General features: G+C 36.9%; 2 protein-coding genes across 2 annotated transcripts; both read left to right on the forward strand.

Annotated features, from left to right (window-relative positions):
- Positions 1-5,203: 5,203 nt before the first annotated feature.
- On the forward strand, positions 5,204-9,347 carry LOC111660848 (green-sensitive opsin). The gene is made up of 5 exons (XM_023414262.2): positions 5,204-5,626; positions 5,805-5,973; positions 7,532-7,697; positions 7,910-8,149; positions 8,709-9,347. Exons 1-5 carry the CDS (start codon positions 5,263-5,265, stop codon positions 8,805-8,807), a joined length of 1,038 nt encoding a protein of 345 aa, XP_023270030.1. The 5' UTR covers positions 5,204-5,262; the 3' UTR covers positions 8,808-9,347.
- A 1,833-nt stretch (positions 9,348-11,180) lies between these two features.
- Positions 11,181-15,307, forward strand: LOC111660847 (green-sensitive opsin-like). Its single transcript, XM_023414261.2, has 5 exons — positions 11,181-11,597; positions 11,710-11,878; positions 12,673-12,838; positions 13,459-13,698; positions 14,782-15,307. The coding sequence occupies exons 1-5, from the start codon at positions 11,234-11,236 to the stop codon at positions 14,878-14,880; spliced, it is 1,038 nt and encodes a 345-aa protein (XP_023270029.1). The 5' UTR covers positions 11,181-11,233; the 3' UTR covers positions 14,881-15,307.
- Positions 15,308-18,576: the final 3,269 nt, after the last annotated feature.

An 18,576-nucleotide genomic window follows, 5' to 3' on the forward strand; every position in this document is an offset into this window, starting at 1 on the left:
CGTGTGAAGGAATGGTTAGAAACCCACCATCAAATTATTATGATGGTTCCTCCCAGGATCACCAGCCCCATATTTTTTTTATATAGCCTATATGATGTATATATATGATTTCATATTATATATGATGTATGGTGTGATATAATTTTGCTTTCGTCAGTTACAACAATGTTGTTTGAATTTACAAATAAATCATTTAAATTTCATTATTGTGTCTGAACATGTACTGTACTCTTTTTGAAAGTCAGTAAGGATTTTATTAAAATATCTAAATTTTTAGTGTCTAACTATAAACAGTACAAGCAGTCAGTATTTCAAAATTGAGGCTCCTTTCATCTTAAGAAAACCCAACTATTCTGTGAGTAAGTTGACAACTCAAATATTAAATCATCATTAACTTAACATAAAAACAGGTCATTTTACTTTAGAGGTGGTGTCAATATTTCAAGTGGATGCTTTTCTAATTTCAGCAGGAAACTTATATCAGAAACAGAAATGTGAAATAAAATCAGTTGTATCTTGCACACAGTAAGTGCAACACTATTTGATTGAAGTACACTAAAAATGTCTGTATATACATGGCATGTACATTTCTGCTTTTGAAGCAATATGAATTGCACAAGTAATCCACTAGATGCTACACCAGCTGCCACTGCATGCAAAAAGTCCAAACTAAGGTGACAGATTTAAGACATAGCAAAGTGGTTCAGTCAGTATTAGGGATTTCAGGTAATTAAATCTCTAATTAAATAAGCTTACTTTCCTTATTAAAGCCTGAATCCTCTTGTAATGTGATACCATCAGGTATCACCAAACATTGTTCCGCACCGGCCAAACTGGCTCAGTCCAGCTTTAAGTTATTTAACTTGGTATTATGGCGCCTGCAGTGTGTGTCAGCCAAAACTCTTCTGTTTGGTTTCAGTAAGTTCAAGACAGCTCTTGTATATATATATTTAACTCAGAATCAGAGTTTGAACAATCTGCTTAAATCTAAAATGAGGAGGCAAATGTAGTCAGGGTTATAGATCTGTCAATTTGTAGCATTACAAAGTCTTTTCTCTCTCTTGAAGCAAATACTCAAGAAGAGATCTATTACTTTCTGTTACTATAACTATTAAACTAAATTTTGACATTAAAATACAAGCAAACTAGAATGGCGCTCAGTAGAGCGCATACCTCCTCCAAACCATTCTACACATATCAGTCAGATCCAGATTATGTACTGTACAAAGTCATTGATATATCTGATGTTTTACATCAAAATCGAAAAAATGCCACTCCTGCAATGTTTACAAAAAGCATTCTTCCCTGGCCCATGTCCCATCTACTTTAGTAGGTTACTTTTTGCGTAATCCTGCTGACAAATAAAAACCAACAAACTAACAGACATGGGTGAAAATATAATCTCCTCGGTGGAAATAATAAAAAAAAGCAATAATTCTTTGAAGTTTTTTCATAAAGTTTATGCTGTATTTTGTTAAATCGAATTATGTAATAAAAATTTGACTGACTTATCATACATTAAATAAGTTTTACCTTTGTGTATCAACTCCATATGGCAAAATGAAAGCCTCTTCAGTGTGAAATGAAAGTATGTTGTTTAATTTTTTTCAAAATCTTTTCTTGGCTATCAATACAAAGTCTATCTAAACCTTTGTTATAAAACTAATATTTTTACTCACATCATGGAGAGGGCGGGAAGTAAACTGAAAGGAAGTTGAATAAAGAGAAATTATATGCTTGGTTGTCGTTTTTCTAGTCGTTACACTTAATTCTTGTAAATGGTTTATAGAAAACATTCTTACTATAATTGACAAATAGATTGGATAATACTCGGTTACTTATCTGGTTATTTAAGTGGTATTAAGGTACTCAGTGTGGCAGCCAACAAAGTTCTTTTAAATTCATTAACAGAGGTGTCGAGTGGCGCAGTGGGTTGAGCAGGCGCCCCATATGTAGAGGCTACAGTCCTCACTGCAGTCGGCCAATTATAATGAGGTAATGAGGTCTGGATTGCATAAAATAAGTATCATGATCCCCCATTATCTGCTGGAGGAGACATATCCCTAAAATTCAAAATAAGTGGATTAATTTAGTCCCAATTATTAGTGGGACCTGTAGAAATAACATCCCACCAAGTAACCGTGGTAGTAAATAGACCAAAATGAACAATGTCTGTTACAAGCGCATACTGATATGTTCAGCAGTTTCTTCAAAATCAAAGCCAATATTGTTATGACAATGAAATAGACAGAAATAAAAAAAAACTTTCCTACTCTCACACATTTTTCATTGTAATACAATAAATGATTTTACTATGTGTTATTGCAATACAAGAACAATGCTGCTTCTCTTTTACATAGATCAGCAACTTCTGAGCTTTAGCTTCAGCCTTTTCTGCATCATTTTGGTTATGATAGCGATCAGATGGACACTAAAGACCTTGTTCTAACTTTTAAGACTGCACAGATTTTCCACTTACTTACATATTTGAATTCATTTAGATTATTTTTAAGTATTTTAAAGTAGTCAGTAAAATAGATTTGGTCAACATTAGGGGCTTGTAAATAAATATAACGTAACTGCCCTGACAGCAGGAAAAAAAACACAGTCAGGTGGAAAAAAGTTTAACCAGGGGGCAAACAGAGGCCTCCTTTTTATCCACTTAGACTGGAATCATGGATTCACTTTTTCAAAATTAACCAAGAATTTCAGTTTTTATGACAAATCTGCAGTTGAATTCATTGGAAACTCTTTATTTACTGTATTTGCAACACAAAATTTCAAGGCTGGCATAGGAACAGTAGCTAACTAAGTGACGGCAGGACTCAGGATACGGTCCATTTCTGTTAGTGGTACCTTGGCTGCACTTTCCACTGAACACAGTTATGTGTTGGCTGGAATTGCTTAGAGGATGTGGGGTCTGGTGGGTGGGGGAGGGTAGACTGAATCTAACCTGCATTAAGCTCTCTCATGGGGCTCCATGCTGACAGGTAAAAAGTAGCAGCTGGTAGCTCCATGTGTCACAGAGGCAGCTCATGGCTGTCGACTCCTTTCTCAAGGTCAGCAGAGGAGATAGCAGGGACAAGGACTGCAGTGCAGAGGGAACTGGGCTGTCCAGGAGAAAATAAAAACTAAACTAAAAAAACAAAATAACTAGGTCTGCATTTAATTAAATATTGGCTCTCTGCAATAATAATTGTGTTAAGCTATCTTGGCTCCAACTGAAAAATCACAAATACATAGTTGTAATATTATTTAACAGTGTAATATGTATTTTCAAAACCCTACAACAAACGTGGTATCTATTAAAGTTGAATGATGACTTGAAGAATGATTTTGTTTCTTGCCTGTTACCAGGCATCATACACTTGCATGCTTATGTTCTGCCTTGCTTTTAAAAGGTCTGTGATGTAAATGACAATACACTAAATCTGACAATCTTGGATGCTTAAGTTATACAATTTTACGGTGCATCTAACAAGTCCTGCTCAATGAACAAACTAAAAGCTGTTGGTGTGACTACTATTAGCAGGTTTTCAGAGCATTAAGCTAAGCTAAGGTAAAGTTAGCTGCCACGTTGCTGAGTGGTGGTTGTGATGCAGGTTTTAATTGTTCCTCAACAAAACCCCTAATGTTTTTTATAAGGAAAATCTCAGTGGAGTAAAACTTTCAATCCAAGCTTTTTGTTTAGCAGATGAACAACTTGAACAGTAAAGAAGAAAAACATGATCTCACAATGCTGGCAGTTTTTCAGTCAATTATTTTAGTGCATGTCATCAACTAGAAAATAAGTTTCACACATATGTGTTTGGAGAACCCAAAGATCTTCTGTGTTAATGGTTGAGACTTGATGATTTCCCTTCCACCTGGCATTACCCCTCACTTAGTGGATTATCCCTGTATAGGAATGAGCAGCTCACTAATTATGGGGACTAAGGTCAGGCAGTCTGTAGCTACAGTATTATAGTGATGGATGGGAACTAATGTTGGAGATAAACAAATTGTTTTTTATAAATTAATTACAGTAAAATATTTACAGTAATTAGTGTACTGTAGCAAGTTGTGTTAAATAGTTGGGAAAACCATAGCAAATTCCATTCCAGTCCATTTTCTGACTCTTGAAGTGTGGTTTGTTTTGCCTGACAAAACTGTAATCTCCTTGCTGGATCAAACCTCAAACCCTACATACCATATACACGTGTGTGTCTGTGTAACAGTTATGCTGCTTTTACGGTATGTTTTTATATTTATTACATGTAAAATATATATGATATATTTTAGTCTTACTCCCAAACACTTTTTATCTATTTTTTATGAGTCATTATTTTTTTTTTAAACATCAGTGACTTGCAGATGAGCATTATAGCATTAGATTTTTTACTTTGGTGTATGAGCAGAAACTGTACTCACAGGTGGCAAATGATATTTTGAGAGGAGCAAACTTTAGTTCTTACCGTAAGCATCTGCACAGCTGGCTGGGTAGAAATGAAACAATGCTTCAATAAGAAAATCTTTATGTTCAAAACTTTGCAGATGATACACAACTTCACATCTACATTATACCACACAATATCCAATTTTTTATCTATCTATCTATCTATCTATCTATCTATCTATCTATCTATCTATCTATCTATCTATCTATCTATCTATCTAAAATGATAACAGCATACTATCTTCTTCTACAGTACTAGTGTGGCTGCAGTGCAACTTTAACATGTGGACTGACTTGCACTCTGAAATCCTGTTAACCAATTGTTGCTGCATCCAAACTAAAAGGATGTAGTAACCTAATCAAATTATAGGCGGCAGTTTGAGACTTGGTTTAACGGTGTTTAGGACATAAACACATTTTGTGTAATTAAAAGTACTTTATTCATTTAAAATTGTGCAATTCACTCAGCTCCTTCAGAGGAAATGTTATACTAGAGTAAAAACAAAGATAGACAGGAATTTATGTCAGAACTGTTCATGACAAGAAAATATCTATGTCTATATGTAATATGTAAATATCTATATGTATATATACATCCGAAAAGAAAGCTGAACTCTGCTCTGTTGAACAACAAGTGATTATAGCCCTGCAGATTATGGGCTGAATTCTCATTCAGATCCTCTTTTCTTATCTTCTTGATCCACTGTGGGTCGGCCCTTGGGGGCTATATAACCATAGCTGCAGTACAACAGACAGCAGACTCTTGGCTGCATTAACAGTGCTCCAAAGTTATTCTACTCTGCCAAAACAAATCCTAACTTGCAAAGATGGAGAACGGCACAGAGGGCAAGAACTTCTACATCCCCATGAACAACAGGACGGGGCTTGTGAGGAGTCCTTTTCACTATTCACAGTATTATTTGGCGGATCCATGGCAATTCAAACTGCTTGCTCTTTACATGTTCTTCCTGATCTGCACCGGCTTCCCCATCAATGCTCTGACACTGTTGGTCACAGCTCAGAACAAGAAGCTACGGCAACCTCTCAACTTCATCCTGGTCAACTTGGCTGTGGCTGGACTGATCATGGTCTGCTTTGGGTTCACAGTCACCTTTTATTCTTCCCTCATGGGCTATTTCTCCTTGGGACCAATGGGTTGTGCTATTGAAGGATTCATGGCTACACTTGGAGGTGAACTTTAGGAAAATGGTTATTTGCCATTATCACACATGCAGAATGTCTTATTGTTTATCTCGTAAAATCTTTTGACTCAAAGTTGTAAAGACTAAATTAGCTCTAAGCTGGTGTAACACATGACAAGATTTGAAGATTCTCATGACAAATTCTGCTCTCTTTCTTTTACCAACAGGTCAAGTGTCTCTGTGGTCTCTCGTGGTTCTAGCTATTGAGAGATACATTGTGGTCTGCAAACCCATGGGTAGCTTCAAATTTACAGCCACCCACGCTTCAGTTGGCTGTGCATTCACCTGGATCATGGCTTCCTCCTGTGCTGTTCCTCCTCTGGTCGGCTGGTCAAGGTAATGGACTAATTCCCCAAAATGGATCACATGACCTTGTCCACATCAGGGTTGGCAGAATGGAGAATGAAGTAGACCTTTAATGAATGAATGAATGAATGAATGAATGAATGAATGACCTTTCCACTATTCTCTAGATTTATTTATTTATTTATCTGTGCACTCTCTTATTGTACTTCCTGTTTAATCTCTAACATTTTACTCACCAACTTAATTACTCAGTTGTTGGGATGTGATGATATTAGGCTACTAGAATTCACCACTAACTTTTATCTCATAGTCTGGGTGTGTTTACCCTACATTTGGAAGTCATTGGATCTTGGTTCCTTAACCAGACAACCAAAAGGAAAGCAGTCTGAAAAAACAGATTGTTTCCCATGTTTCCTGAAAAGCTTAATATTTTCATGTGCCAGTATTGATATGTGTGAAAATGTGGATGCTTTATGGCTGTTAATGTGGGTGTGGCCAGGTTCAGTGGTACAGGCATGTCATTGGTGAATCCACTACTATGCTAGTACAGCCACCTGTTGATGCATGAAGTGCTCGTTCTGGCCTTTCATTTTGTAGTTTCATGTTTACCTAGCTACATGTGAACTCCTTCTCAACATTATGTTTATGGCATTTCACTGTTTTTGGGATTATTAAAAGTAGATTGTAATGACATACTATTGATTATCTACACACCAGTGGCGGCTGCTGGTCTTATAAGGAGGGGAAGCTCATTTAAAATGTGTCCGTTTATTTATATGTAAATTCGCAGAGTGACAGAAGAGAATCGCCAAACACAACGCTAGTCGTTTTTAACAAAGACAAAGTCGCTGAGGATCAGTAACGTGTCCAGATCAACTCCGAACAACGGAATGAAAAACTTGAAAAAATGCTCCGGTGGATGCTTATACTTCAAGATCGCTGATTCGCTCATTTCACTGTCAATTAAAAAGGGACTCAGCCTCAGACAGATCATCCAATCATCATGCAGAAGCCGAGCGTCCGGGCCAGCCCACTGCCCCATAGACCCCCAGAGACGCTGAGCGTCCGGTGAGCGGGACAAAGCCCAGCATTTATCCAATGACCGTTTAGTTTCGCTGCAGTGGAACAACCCACTCTATGCTTCCCCATTGAAGTCAGTAGAGGCTCGGCGTCTACACTGTGTAAAGCACTGTGGCGCTGCAGGGATGAATGAGAAGAAGTCGTGTCGGTTACCTGTGATAAGTAGCTGATTCTGAACAAAAGAAATGAATGAAATGTACACACAACACTACATATTTGACCACTTATTTTGTTGACATTTTAGGGGAAGCTGAGCTTCCCCTAAACTTTTGGTCTATCTACCATACCCTTTACTTTGAAAAATCTGATACTCATAGTACCCTTAATCCATCATGAAATCCTAGTATTTTCATTGTACAGTGGCCTCTGACATGGTATGTTGTCCAGTTACAGTTCCTCCTGAAACTAATGTGTTTGACTTTCAAAATCTTAAACAGAAAAAAGGAAACGATATATAATGTAAAGTTTTGAGATCATGTATCTGATGCAGTTTTTCTTGTATTCACAGGTACATTCCTGAGGGTATTCAGGTCTCCTGTGGACCTGACTACTACACTTTGGCTCCAGGCTACAATAACGAATCATTCGTCATGTACATGTTTAGCTGCCACTTTTGTGTTCCTGTCTTCACCATCTTCTTCACTTATGGAAACTTAGTGTGCACAGTGAAAGCGGTAAGAGACATGTTCTTTAATCTAGTGTGGTGTTTTTAAGTGCAATTTTAGATATTCTATACAGACTGTATATGGAACACTTGTTTATAAGGAAAACGTATTATTGTGCTTGGCTTTTATGACCTGAAATCTTGATCTGTTGATAGGGTCAATGTGAAATCATCAAAAAGAACACAATATGTACAATAACCGATGATGACCTCCTTTTTCAGGCTGCAGCCCAGCAGCAGGACTCAGCATCCACCCAGAAGGCTGAGAAGGAAGTGACACGCATGTGCATGCTGATGGTGATGGGCTTCCTCGTGGCCTGGACCCCATACGCCAGCTTTGCTGCATGGATCTTCTTCAACAAGGGAGCTGCCTTCTCAGCTACAGCCATGGCTATCCCTGCCTTCTTCTCAAAGAGCTCAGCATTGTTCAATCCTGTGATCTATGTGTTGATGAACAAACAGGTATGGAATTTATAAAACTTGTAAGCAGTGTACATACACTTAATACACTGTTGATAAGACCCGTTAACAGAGTAATGAGCAGATAAATGAATGTTTTTTTTTTGTGTTTAATAATGTATTTGTAACTTCCCTTATAAAAGTAACACTTAAAACACACAGCGTAACATGATTGTAATCGACTGAACACATGAATAAGTAACTGTAGTGTTAAAAAGCATATTCAAGTGTTTAAACACATGTAAAAAAAATCAAAGTATGCAAACACATTTTATATTATTACTATTAGGTTACTTTGTCAATCATTCATTATCTGTATATACTCTAATTACATGTAGGGATGCCTCACATGAGGAATTTAAGTTTTTGACAAATACATTAATGACCCCTTACAGTGTCCATTTAGCTGCACATATACAACCACATTATAGTTATAAGTTATAAACCATATATTTATTTATATACTTTTAATGCAAAATTTCGCATTACAAAACCTTTTGTTTTTGTTAAATGTTCATTGATTCTTAATTTTTTAATCATACAATATACTGTGTGTTTTCAGTTCCGTAACTGCATGCTGACCACTGTTGGAATGGGCGGTATGGTGGAGGATGAGACCTCAGTATCAACCAGCAAGACAGAAGTGTCCTCTGTCTCTTAAGAATAATAACTACACTTCTTTGGACGTCCACCTTCCTGATGTCTTCCGGATTCTGAATGGCTATCTTGAAATGGAAATAATAAGCAAATGGATACAGACAAATGAGCTTTTCTGCAACAAATGGACGGCTGAATCTCGACAACGCTAATGGATTTTTCAAATGGACTAATAATGATTTCAATACAGACGGTGGTGTCATTTTGTTACTTTCAGTAGGGTCTCCAAGAAATACTGCAGGTTCCTAAACATCACCTACAAACCTTCACATGCTGTACAGTGATATCTGACACCAGGTATAGCATGTGAAGCTTTCCTCTCACAGCAACATTTCTTTTTGAACATTAGTCAAAGTAATTCTGCTATTCAATGAATGGAAATATCAACATAAAAATCATAAAAATGTACCAGTGCTTATTTTGTTCTGCTATATTGAAACTTTATTTTTTGAAGGTCAGAACTGATTTCCTTGGCCGATTGTGTATATATTTTATAAATACTTATCACATTTGAAATGTAGGTAAATAAATGCATGCATCCAAACTGTGTCTGTTTCTTATATAACACACCTTTTTTTGAAAAATACATCATTTTACACAGTTTTTTAAAGTTGAGCTCATCTGTTCCTTTATTTGTGAAAAAACTATTTTTTTCAACAGTGTCTTTAGTCCTTTTCTGGCAGTAGGCACTGTAGACGAAGCACCTCTGCTAATTTTTAACTGTTAAATTGGGTGAAGATTTGCATGGGCTTATTAAGATAAAAAACAACTACTATGATTATGATTGGATAATGCAGCTCCCAGGTGCCCCACATTTCCGTCACAGACATGTAGGCCTGGTGAATTAGTGGAACTAAATCGATAGTGAGTGACTGTAAGTGTGTGCAATTGTTTGTCTATAACTGGTTAGCCAAGTATTGGGCTGGGATCTGTCCAAGTTGTGTCCAACCTCTCACCTAGTGTGAACAAATGGATTATTACAATTGACACTAAATTATTCCTTTATTTAAACTTTATTTATAGCACCTTTCTTACACAAGATGGAGCTCAAAATGCTCAATGAAATAAAATAACAAAAGAGCAGCCATTTGTATTTTTAAACAGTTAAAAAAAAAGAGGATAGATGCAGTTCACAGTAATTTTGTGTTTCAGCTTTAGCATTCAGGGATTGTGTGATCTGCATACATTTGTGTCAGTTTACCCTTTGTTTTTTTTTAAAATAACAAAGCTGGTCATTTGTCAAAAAAGACCTTTATGACCGCAACTCACAGTTACTACAAAAGGTTTCCTCTCACAGACAGACTAAACAAAACCTACAGATACATAGAGAATTATTTGCTGTCCACCAAATGCAGATTTCAACATACTCCAGCCAGTGTTAGTCTGAATCGGAATAATCAGATGGATTCTTGAAAAATAAATAAATAAATAAATAAAACAATAACAGTGACCAAAAAATGTATTCAGCATTGTGGCAGAATATATATGACATAGATACATACATGTCTAGGACAATCTTTGCTCTTACAACTATCAGTCAGTGTTGTCTGCAGACGTCACTTGTTCCCTGTGGTGGTCATTAAGGCGAAAGGAAGTGGGAGGTATTTCTGTTGGTCCTCTTACAAGCACCAATGAGATAAGTGGTACTTATGTAAGTACTTCAATCCAATATTTAGCTTAGTTTTTTTGACACGAAAGATAAATATGTGTGACCATGAGCATAATTTACTGCAATGATCTACAGTGCATTTTATACAATGAATAATTCATTACTTACAGTTATTAACACTGATCACAATAAAATAATTATTATAAAGTAAAGTAAAAAAAAGACAGATAAGTTTAAGCTTTTTTCAGCAACAGCCCTTGCTGCATGTGTGGAGCTTTTATAGATTTATTGAGTTTAAATGAAATCACAAGTAAAGACATCTCATGCAATTTAAGCATAATATTATTTTATGTCGGCAGTGTCAGCTCTCAGGATTGTGTCAAATTTCTAGCATTTAAACAAGGGCAAATCATCTTCTCAGTAATACAAACAACATTAATAAGAACCATTGAAATGTGTAAGAGGTCAGTAGTTGTGTGGTTATTCAAAATGAGAGGTTTTTCTCTTTAAACAAGTAAGAAAACTTTAATTTGTTAGAATTTACAAAGAGGTTTTACTTATACTCAAGCACAACTGCAAGGACTAACTTCATAAGAAGAAAAAAAAGAAGAAAAAAAAAAGGCAGACAGAGATGTTAAAATTAAGTTGATGATTATCTGGTGTTAACATGAATTACTGGGGCTTACCTAAAAAGACTTATTCTCAATCCCCCTGTAATCCACTTTTTGAACAGTATAAAGCTGCCACTTAGACTTGCAAATCACCTGTGGAGGGGTTCTTTACTGTATTGGAGAAACAACGCACATCATCATTGAAAGAAGATGGAGAACGGCACAGAGGGCAAGAACTTCTACATCCCCATGAACAACAGGACGGGGCTTGCGAGGAGTCCTTTTGAATACCCACAGTACTACCTGGGGGATCCATGGCAATTCAAACTGCTTGCTGTCTACATGTTCTTCCTGATCTGCACTGGCTTCCCCATCAACGCTCTGACTCTGTTGGTCACAGCTCAGAACAAGAAGCTACGGCAACCTCTCAACTTCATCCTGGTCAACTTGGCTGTGGCTGGACTGATCATGGTCTGCTTTGGGTTCACCATCACCTTCATAACTGCAATTAACGGCTATTTTATTTTCGGACCAATGGGTTGTGCCATTGAAGGGTTCATGGCTACTCTGGGAGGTACATGATTAAATGTTACTGCCTATTATTGCTTCATATAGTACTTTAAATATCCACTAAAAGTCAACTACAGGTATAAAGAGATGTTTCCTATTCGTTCTTTGTCTTACAGGCCAAATTGCTCTCTGGTCTTTGGTTGTCCTGGCTGTTGAGAGATACATTGTTGTCTGCAAGCCAATGGGAAGCTTCAAGTTCACCGCAAGTCATGCAGGAGCTGGAGTTTTTTTCACCTGGATCATGGCTCTCGCTTGCGCCGCCCCTCCACTGGCTGGCTGGTCCAGGTAATTCAAATATCATGCATCTTCATCTATGCACTAAAACAGACACATTAAGAGAAACTACACATTGAGATAGGTTCACGTTCAGACAGATATTGTCTAAGTATATTAGGGTCCCAAACCCCCATGGTGCTGAGACTGTAACTAATCATGCGAAGAAAAAAAAAGGACTCTGTAGCTATTTTGTGAAAGGAGTCGGCAGCTTAGAAGAAAACTGTACACAACTGGTGCTAATTACAACAATAACAGTTTGGGTATTCAGACCCATCACTTAGTGAAAAAGAAGTAATAGTGCAGTTTAAAACAAGTTAAACCCATGCATTCAAAATGCTTTTTGAGTAAGGATATGATATAGTACAAGCAAACTCCTGAACAGATGAAAAAACAAAACAAAAGTAGCGCTCTGATGATCTGACACAAGATTTCAAATGTAGCCCACTATAGTGTGGCACAAAGTTGTTTGTTTGAGTTCTCTACACAAATGTAATTTTCCTACAGTTCGAAAAGAAGTGAGGCCCTATACAATATAATGTGCTATCCAAATCTCCTGCTGTTTCTTCATTTGTTGTTCCACAGCTGATGAAATTGGGCAGGGTGCAGCTATCGTGCCAACATGTATCTAAACAATCAGATCAATTTTTAGCTATCGGATAAAAATAGATCTGAAAATAAAAGCAGAAAAGTGTCGCTTTAAAGTTTTCTTGCTTCCAAAATGCACTTGTGTAAGAGTGAAAAGCATATTCATGAACATCAGTGCTGAATGATTTTCTCTGCTGTCCCCGTCTGTTCTCACACAGGTACATTCCTGAGGGTCTGCAGTGCTCTTGTGGACCTGATTACTACACCCTGGCCCCAGGCTTCAACAACGAATCATACGTCATGTACATGTTCACCTGCCACTTCTGTGTCCCAGTTGGAACCATCTTTTTCACTTATGGAAGCCTTGTGCTGACAGTCAAAGCTGTAAGTCTTACTTTCTCAACTAAAGGGTAGTGTAATAGTCTGTGTGGGGGGACAACTGCCATCCCACAGAAAAACTCCCCTGTACCCTGACTTTAATAGCTACACCCTGTGCCACACTTTTATCATCACATTGATAGTATTTTCTGCTCAAGTGTCTTTGAGTACACAGAAAAGCATTATATGAGTCATATTTGTCAATATTATTGTTTTATAATTTGATTATAATGTTTTAATGGTAATATATAACATATCATGTGCAGGGTTTTCAAAAGACTATTTTTTATTGACTATTCAATTGCTTGGCCTTAGCAATGGGTTTGCATTTTTTGCATCTTGATTTAATGGTTTGGTCATTATAAACTCATCTGACAATTATATTCTCAATCATTTATCATTTTACCTCAAGATGGATCTTCAAATTTAAGTTTTGTCTGACCAACAGTCCAAAACCCCATATTATTAAATTTGCAATATTATAAAACAGAGAAAAGCAGAAAACTCTCACGTGTAAGAACTTGTACGCAGTCAGTGTTTGGCATTTATGCTCCATATTGTGCTAAGAGCTGTTGTATGTATGTCTGGCTAACCTCATTCCTTCTCTTCTGTTCATCACATTTCAGGCTGCAGCCCAGCAGCAGGAGTCAGAGTCCACCCAGAAAGCTGAGAAGGAAGTGACACGCATGTGCATCCTGATGGTGATGGGCTTCCTCGTGGCCTGGACCCCATACGCCAGCTTTGCTGCATGGATCTTCTTCAACAAGGGAGCTGCCTTCTCAGCTACAGCCATGGCTATCCCTGCCTTCTTCTCAAAGAGCTCAGCATTGTTCAATCCTGTGATCTATGTGTTGATGAACAAACAGGTCAGTTTATTACTGCGGTGTAGCAACTGTTACTGCCGCCCTGCCACCCTTTATAAAGGGTTTATAAGTTGAAAGTAATGGCTTCTTTTTCAGTTATTATCCATTAATGAGAACAACATTTTGTGTTGCCAGATTGGGAAAAATCCCTTCAGTTTTTGAGCCATTAAAAATCAATTTATTAGTAAAGAAGAGTTAACTGCCAGGTCTGCTGTTATGTAATAAATATTTAATGAATGGTAAAAACATCAAGCCTGCAGTTATTAGAGGTTCAGGAGTTTCTCACTCTCTAATGAGCCAATGGCAAAAATGAGTCATAAGTCATTTTAAATGTTGGTAGTAATTAATGAAGTGTTGCAGGTATGCAGTGTAAATAAGTTGCTAATATGTGAATTTTGGACCAGACGCTCTGCAGTACTCCACATTAATCGATTTATTGCAGGATATTCCTAAACTAAAAAGACAGCTCAAGTGTCCTGCAAAAAAAGCATGAACACTATAGTCACAACCTGGCAACCCAAACTTTGTTGTTATTAATAGCTTATACTGTGAGTTATCAAAAAATTGATACCCAGCAGGGCACCACTTTATTTTATGTACCTCATTTGCTATTTATAAGCAGAATATAATAGTTGAATTAATGATTTAAAATCATCCCAAATGTAGTTGTAAGCAAATATAAGTGTTTATTAATATTAATAATATATTAATATTTTTTAAATATAAACTTGGTACCTTAGTTATATATATAGGCTATTATGACTACATTATTAAGACCACTTATTTAAAGTGTTTATTGGACTAAACACTCCTTGTATAAGAAATGCCTTGTATACTGTTTATAGGAAATTGATGCTTTTTATGTTGCTTTTCTGACACAGTTTTTCATATTAGTGCTTATATACTTATTGATTGCTGAGTTACTGTGATTTAGAAACACATTTTAAAATTCTGAAGTCCACCTTAATATATCAGTTATACAGTTATATTTGGTCTTGTATAAACAGGAAAATGAGGGTTTGTTCTGGTGAGATTTATACATAACATTGTAACACTGTATCTCATCTTATGTTTTCTCATTTGCAGTTCCGTAACTGCATGCTGAGCACTATTGGAATGGGCGGTATGGTTGAAGATGAGACCTCAGTATCAACCAGCAAGACAGAAGTGTCCTCTGTCTCTTAAGAATAATAACAACACTTCTCTGGACGTCCACCTTCCTGATGTCTTCCGGATTCTGAATCTTGAAATGGAAATAATAAGTGAATGGATACAGACAAATGATTTTTTCCGCAAAAAATGGATATTAATCTCAGATACATGCCAATGGCAGCGTTAAACCATGCACATGCTTCATTTTTTTGTGTGTGTCTTTGATAAAAACAGGACTTCAACATCAGAAACACAGTCTGAAGTTTTTTCTTGTAAAAAATGTTGATGGAAACAAATGCTTGTGATATGGGTTTGGATGGGTGAGTGTGTCAGAATAACCTTTGTATATGTACAATGTGGAGAGGCATATTTGCTGGCCCTATGTCATGATATTCTGTATATATTTTATAAACAAAAAAAATGTGTAGAAAAAAGTTATTAAATGCATGCATGAAAATGACCTATTGGTGTTGTTGTTTTTAGCATTCAAAAGTTTTTTTTTTGTTTTACTTGGAAACTGTTAAAACATTCTGAGAATTGCAAGTATTGCATTATAATTTTGATGGGACCGTTCTCTTTTCTTGGTCACACTTATCCTGTAGCCAACCTACAGCCTTGCATGGACCACTAATTTGTATTTACTAATAAGTAACAGTTACTTTTATGCCTCAAATAGGTGGCAAAGGAAAAAGTTAGATGTTGTCTTAGATGTGATAATTTCTTCCAGTATCATTTCGTGCTCAAACCTGATAGGACATATACACAACTGCTCAAGATTTTCTAATAATTAGATAACCTAACAAGTACATAGCAACAGTAAGTAGCAGTACAATAAGCAGAATAACTTTATAATGATGGATATGCAGCACAGACAGTTCAGCAGAAATGTAACTTCTTCAGAGCTTAAAAGAGAAACATGCTTATATCACAATATTCATAATTATCATGATGTAGCAAATTTTCAGGAAAATCAATCAATGTCTTAACAGTAGGTTATATATTGTCATGTCACCCACCATGACACAGTAGTCTCATTTATTGCTTTCAGCACATCCGGATGAACAACTGAAAAAAACTAATATATTTATACAAAATATGCATTATGCTAGTTGGTACGAGGCTTACAGGAGTACGGCGAAATACAGGGGCAAACATGTATAAGTGATAAAGATTGAAATGGTTCTCAAGAACAATGAAAATGTGTAAATACAAAAATAAGTACAAACCTTACAAGATTAACTCTACAGTAAAAGAAGTAGGGCAGTACATTGTGAAATTGGTCATTACTGACCTTGACCCTATTTACAGGCTAAAAATAGAAAGGTTAATGAAATAGCGAATGTAGTAAGAATAGGTTCAATGATTTCTGTGGTTGAATACCCCAACCCTAAGGAGTGTCACACACCACAAAAGTGGTCCCCTCAGCTATACCCTACAATCTAGTAGTAGTAGTAGTAGTAGTAGTAGTATTTTATTTGTCCCTGTGGGGAAATTGGTTTGCAGCATTATCACAGGCATTTCAAAAAAAAAAAAAGAAAAAACAACATACAATAAAGACAGCTTAGGACATACAACATGAAACATTTCCACTTCACACCTTGCAGCATTATTTGAAACATTATGGCTAAGACCAGCTGGACAGTAAGGTGCACAGTGAACAGCTAAGGTGACTAAACAGAAGAGTGCATCATTTGTTTGAGAACTTAATTGCTTGTGGTACGAATGAAAACTTTGACCTATTTTTGGTGAATGGGGGTGGACGGTAGCATCGCCTGGATGGCAACAGTTCGAAAGAGGGAGCAAGGGGGTGCTGCTGGTCACCCACAATGAGCAGTTTACTTGCCATTAATACAGTTTTTCTGACCAACTGTTTCTAATCTAGAATTTCTCTGTATGACTATTATTTGGGAAAGGTAATAAGAGCCCGGCAGAAGATGTATTTTTGATGTGACTACCAAAGTACATCCTCTGCTGGGCCACATGCGGGAGCTGTTGACCCAGTTCTACACAGAAGTCATTCAGTCTGTTCAGTGTGCTAATTTGCCCTCCCTCTGGGATTTCCTGAGTGAGAAAACAAGCGGGAAAAAAATTAATAGCTTTAACCCTGGACAATTCAACTGGGTGCTACAGAATCTATTCGCTCCCTGAAGCACTATGCTTTATATATATATATATATATATATATATATATAAAATTCTGTCTGCACTGAAGGAGACAGAGTGTTCGACTCTGCTCTAGAGCACAGGACTGGACAGTTGCCTGGCAACACAATTCTAATCACTGTCCACCTGTTGCACCAGTGATCCTTCCAGTCTGTCTGTATGCTCTCTTTCTAACTGTCGAGAGTGTTTAGGCTGTTTCTGTAATCTCATGTTGCAAGCTCAAACTTGAAAAATGTGGTATACATGGTTGTTATGGCTATAGAGATCATATGGCGATCAGAATTTTAGGTCACAGGTTCCCCAGCTCATCAGGAGCAATGGGATGCACCTGGGATCTCCCTCAGCTGGTGGCGATCAGCTGACCCCGAGAGGTTTTATAAGGAGGTTTGGTTTCTTTGTTCATTTTGGTTGTTTGCTGTCAGAGGGGTAACACCTTCAGTTGGTTCTCTGAGTTTTGTGTTGTTGGTTTTGCCTATTCTAAGACTTTCTCATTTGGCCATTTTTATTTACCCCCCCTTTACTGTGACTTCCACTTACTTGGTTTAGGTCCAATTCTGGGTGATGGTTGGGAAATATATTCCAACCGTTACCTTTCAGAACCAAAGGACCCATTTTGTTTTTGTTGCAACATGGAGTTTAATTTGGAGTCATTTTTTGAGAAACCGACTTGGGAAGCACTGAATTCATGCAAAAAGGCAGACCTCATGCAAATTGCTTACCAGTTTGGCATTGCTGTGGCATCAGGTAGCAGGAAAGATGCAATAAAACGAGCTGTAATCACTTGGTTGTTGGAAAAACAGATCCTCACAGATGATTCTGAGGGACAATCAGAAAATATGGGTGAAGAGAGTGACACTAAGGAGAGTGTCACTCAACCTGTAACTGAAATTGGGTTAAAACATCTAGATGTGAAGCTCAAACTAGAACAAATAAAGTTTGAGCAAATGAGAATGCAGTTGACATTTCAGGAAAGGCAAAGTGAAAAGGAGCAGACCATTCGTTTGAAAGAGCTAGAACATGAAAAGCTCCATATAGAGTCAAATTAACAGTTTATGTCAAAACACTTTGATCTAGTGTTGAACAGCAGAGCTGTGCCACCATTTACAGTTTTTCTCTGTCGCTTTGGTACATTTCTCAGATCAGAATTGAAATTCTCAAAACTACTTGTTCAATCTTCACATCATTGTGTCACTTGTGCAAATCAAAAAAGCAGTTTTTCATTTCTTTGAACAAGTTGCAAATGCTTTGGTTCATCCATGCAAATGATTATGTACAATTCTCTGCTGTTTCCTACATTATCAATTGCTTATGTCATGTTGATCAAAATGTATTATAATGGGTCTCTGTGAACAGTCTCACCCCCCACAACATTTAGGCATTAGTTCATCGCATAAGTCTTTACATGCAAAATGGTTGAACAAGTTGTCATAATATGTCAAACATATCTCTATACATTTCCATTTGACTTATTTTTCTAAATCTGTCCTGAATTGTTAAATTGCTCCCAGGTGAATCTTGACTTTCTCTAACGAAGGGAAATGTGTGAAGCATTAGATCAACAAATGA

The sequence above is a fragment of the Seriola lalandi genome, unplaced genomic scaffold, assembly GCF_002814215.2.
Source record: "Seriola lalandi dorsalis isolate HSWRI2012SDOR001 ecotype SW California unplaced genomic scaffold, Sedor1 jcf7180002054522, whole genome shotgun sequence".
Classification (NCBI taxonomy): domain Eukaryota; kingdom Metazoa; phylum Chordata; class Actinopteri; order Carangiformes; family Carangidae; genus Seriola; species Seriola lalandi.

Coding starts and splice junctions, on each gene's coding strand:
- LOC111660848 (XM_023414262.2), top strand. CDS start 5,263: ATGGAGAACGGCACAGAGGGCAAGAACTTCTACATCCCCATGAACAAC. Junction 5,627..5,804: donor ATTCATGGCTACACTTGGAG/GTGAACTTTAGG, acceptor TTTTACCAACAG/GTCAAGTGTCTCTGTGGTCT. Junction 7,698..7,909: donor TAGTGTGCACAGTGAAAGCG/GTAAGAGACATG, acceptor CTCCTTTTTCAG/GCTGCAGCCCAGCAGCAGGA.
- LOC111660847 (XM_023414261.2), top strand. CDS start 11,234: ATGGAGAACGGCACAGAGGGCAAGAACTTCTACATCCCCATGAACAAC. Junction 11,879..12,672: donor CCACTGGCTGGCTGGTCCAG/GTAATTCAAATA, acceptor GTTCTCACACAG/GTACATTCCTGAGGGTCTGC. Junction 12,839..13,458: donor TTGTGCTGACAGTCAAAGCT/GTAAGTCTTACT, acceptor ATCACATTTCAG/GCTGCAGCCCAGCAGCAGGA.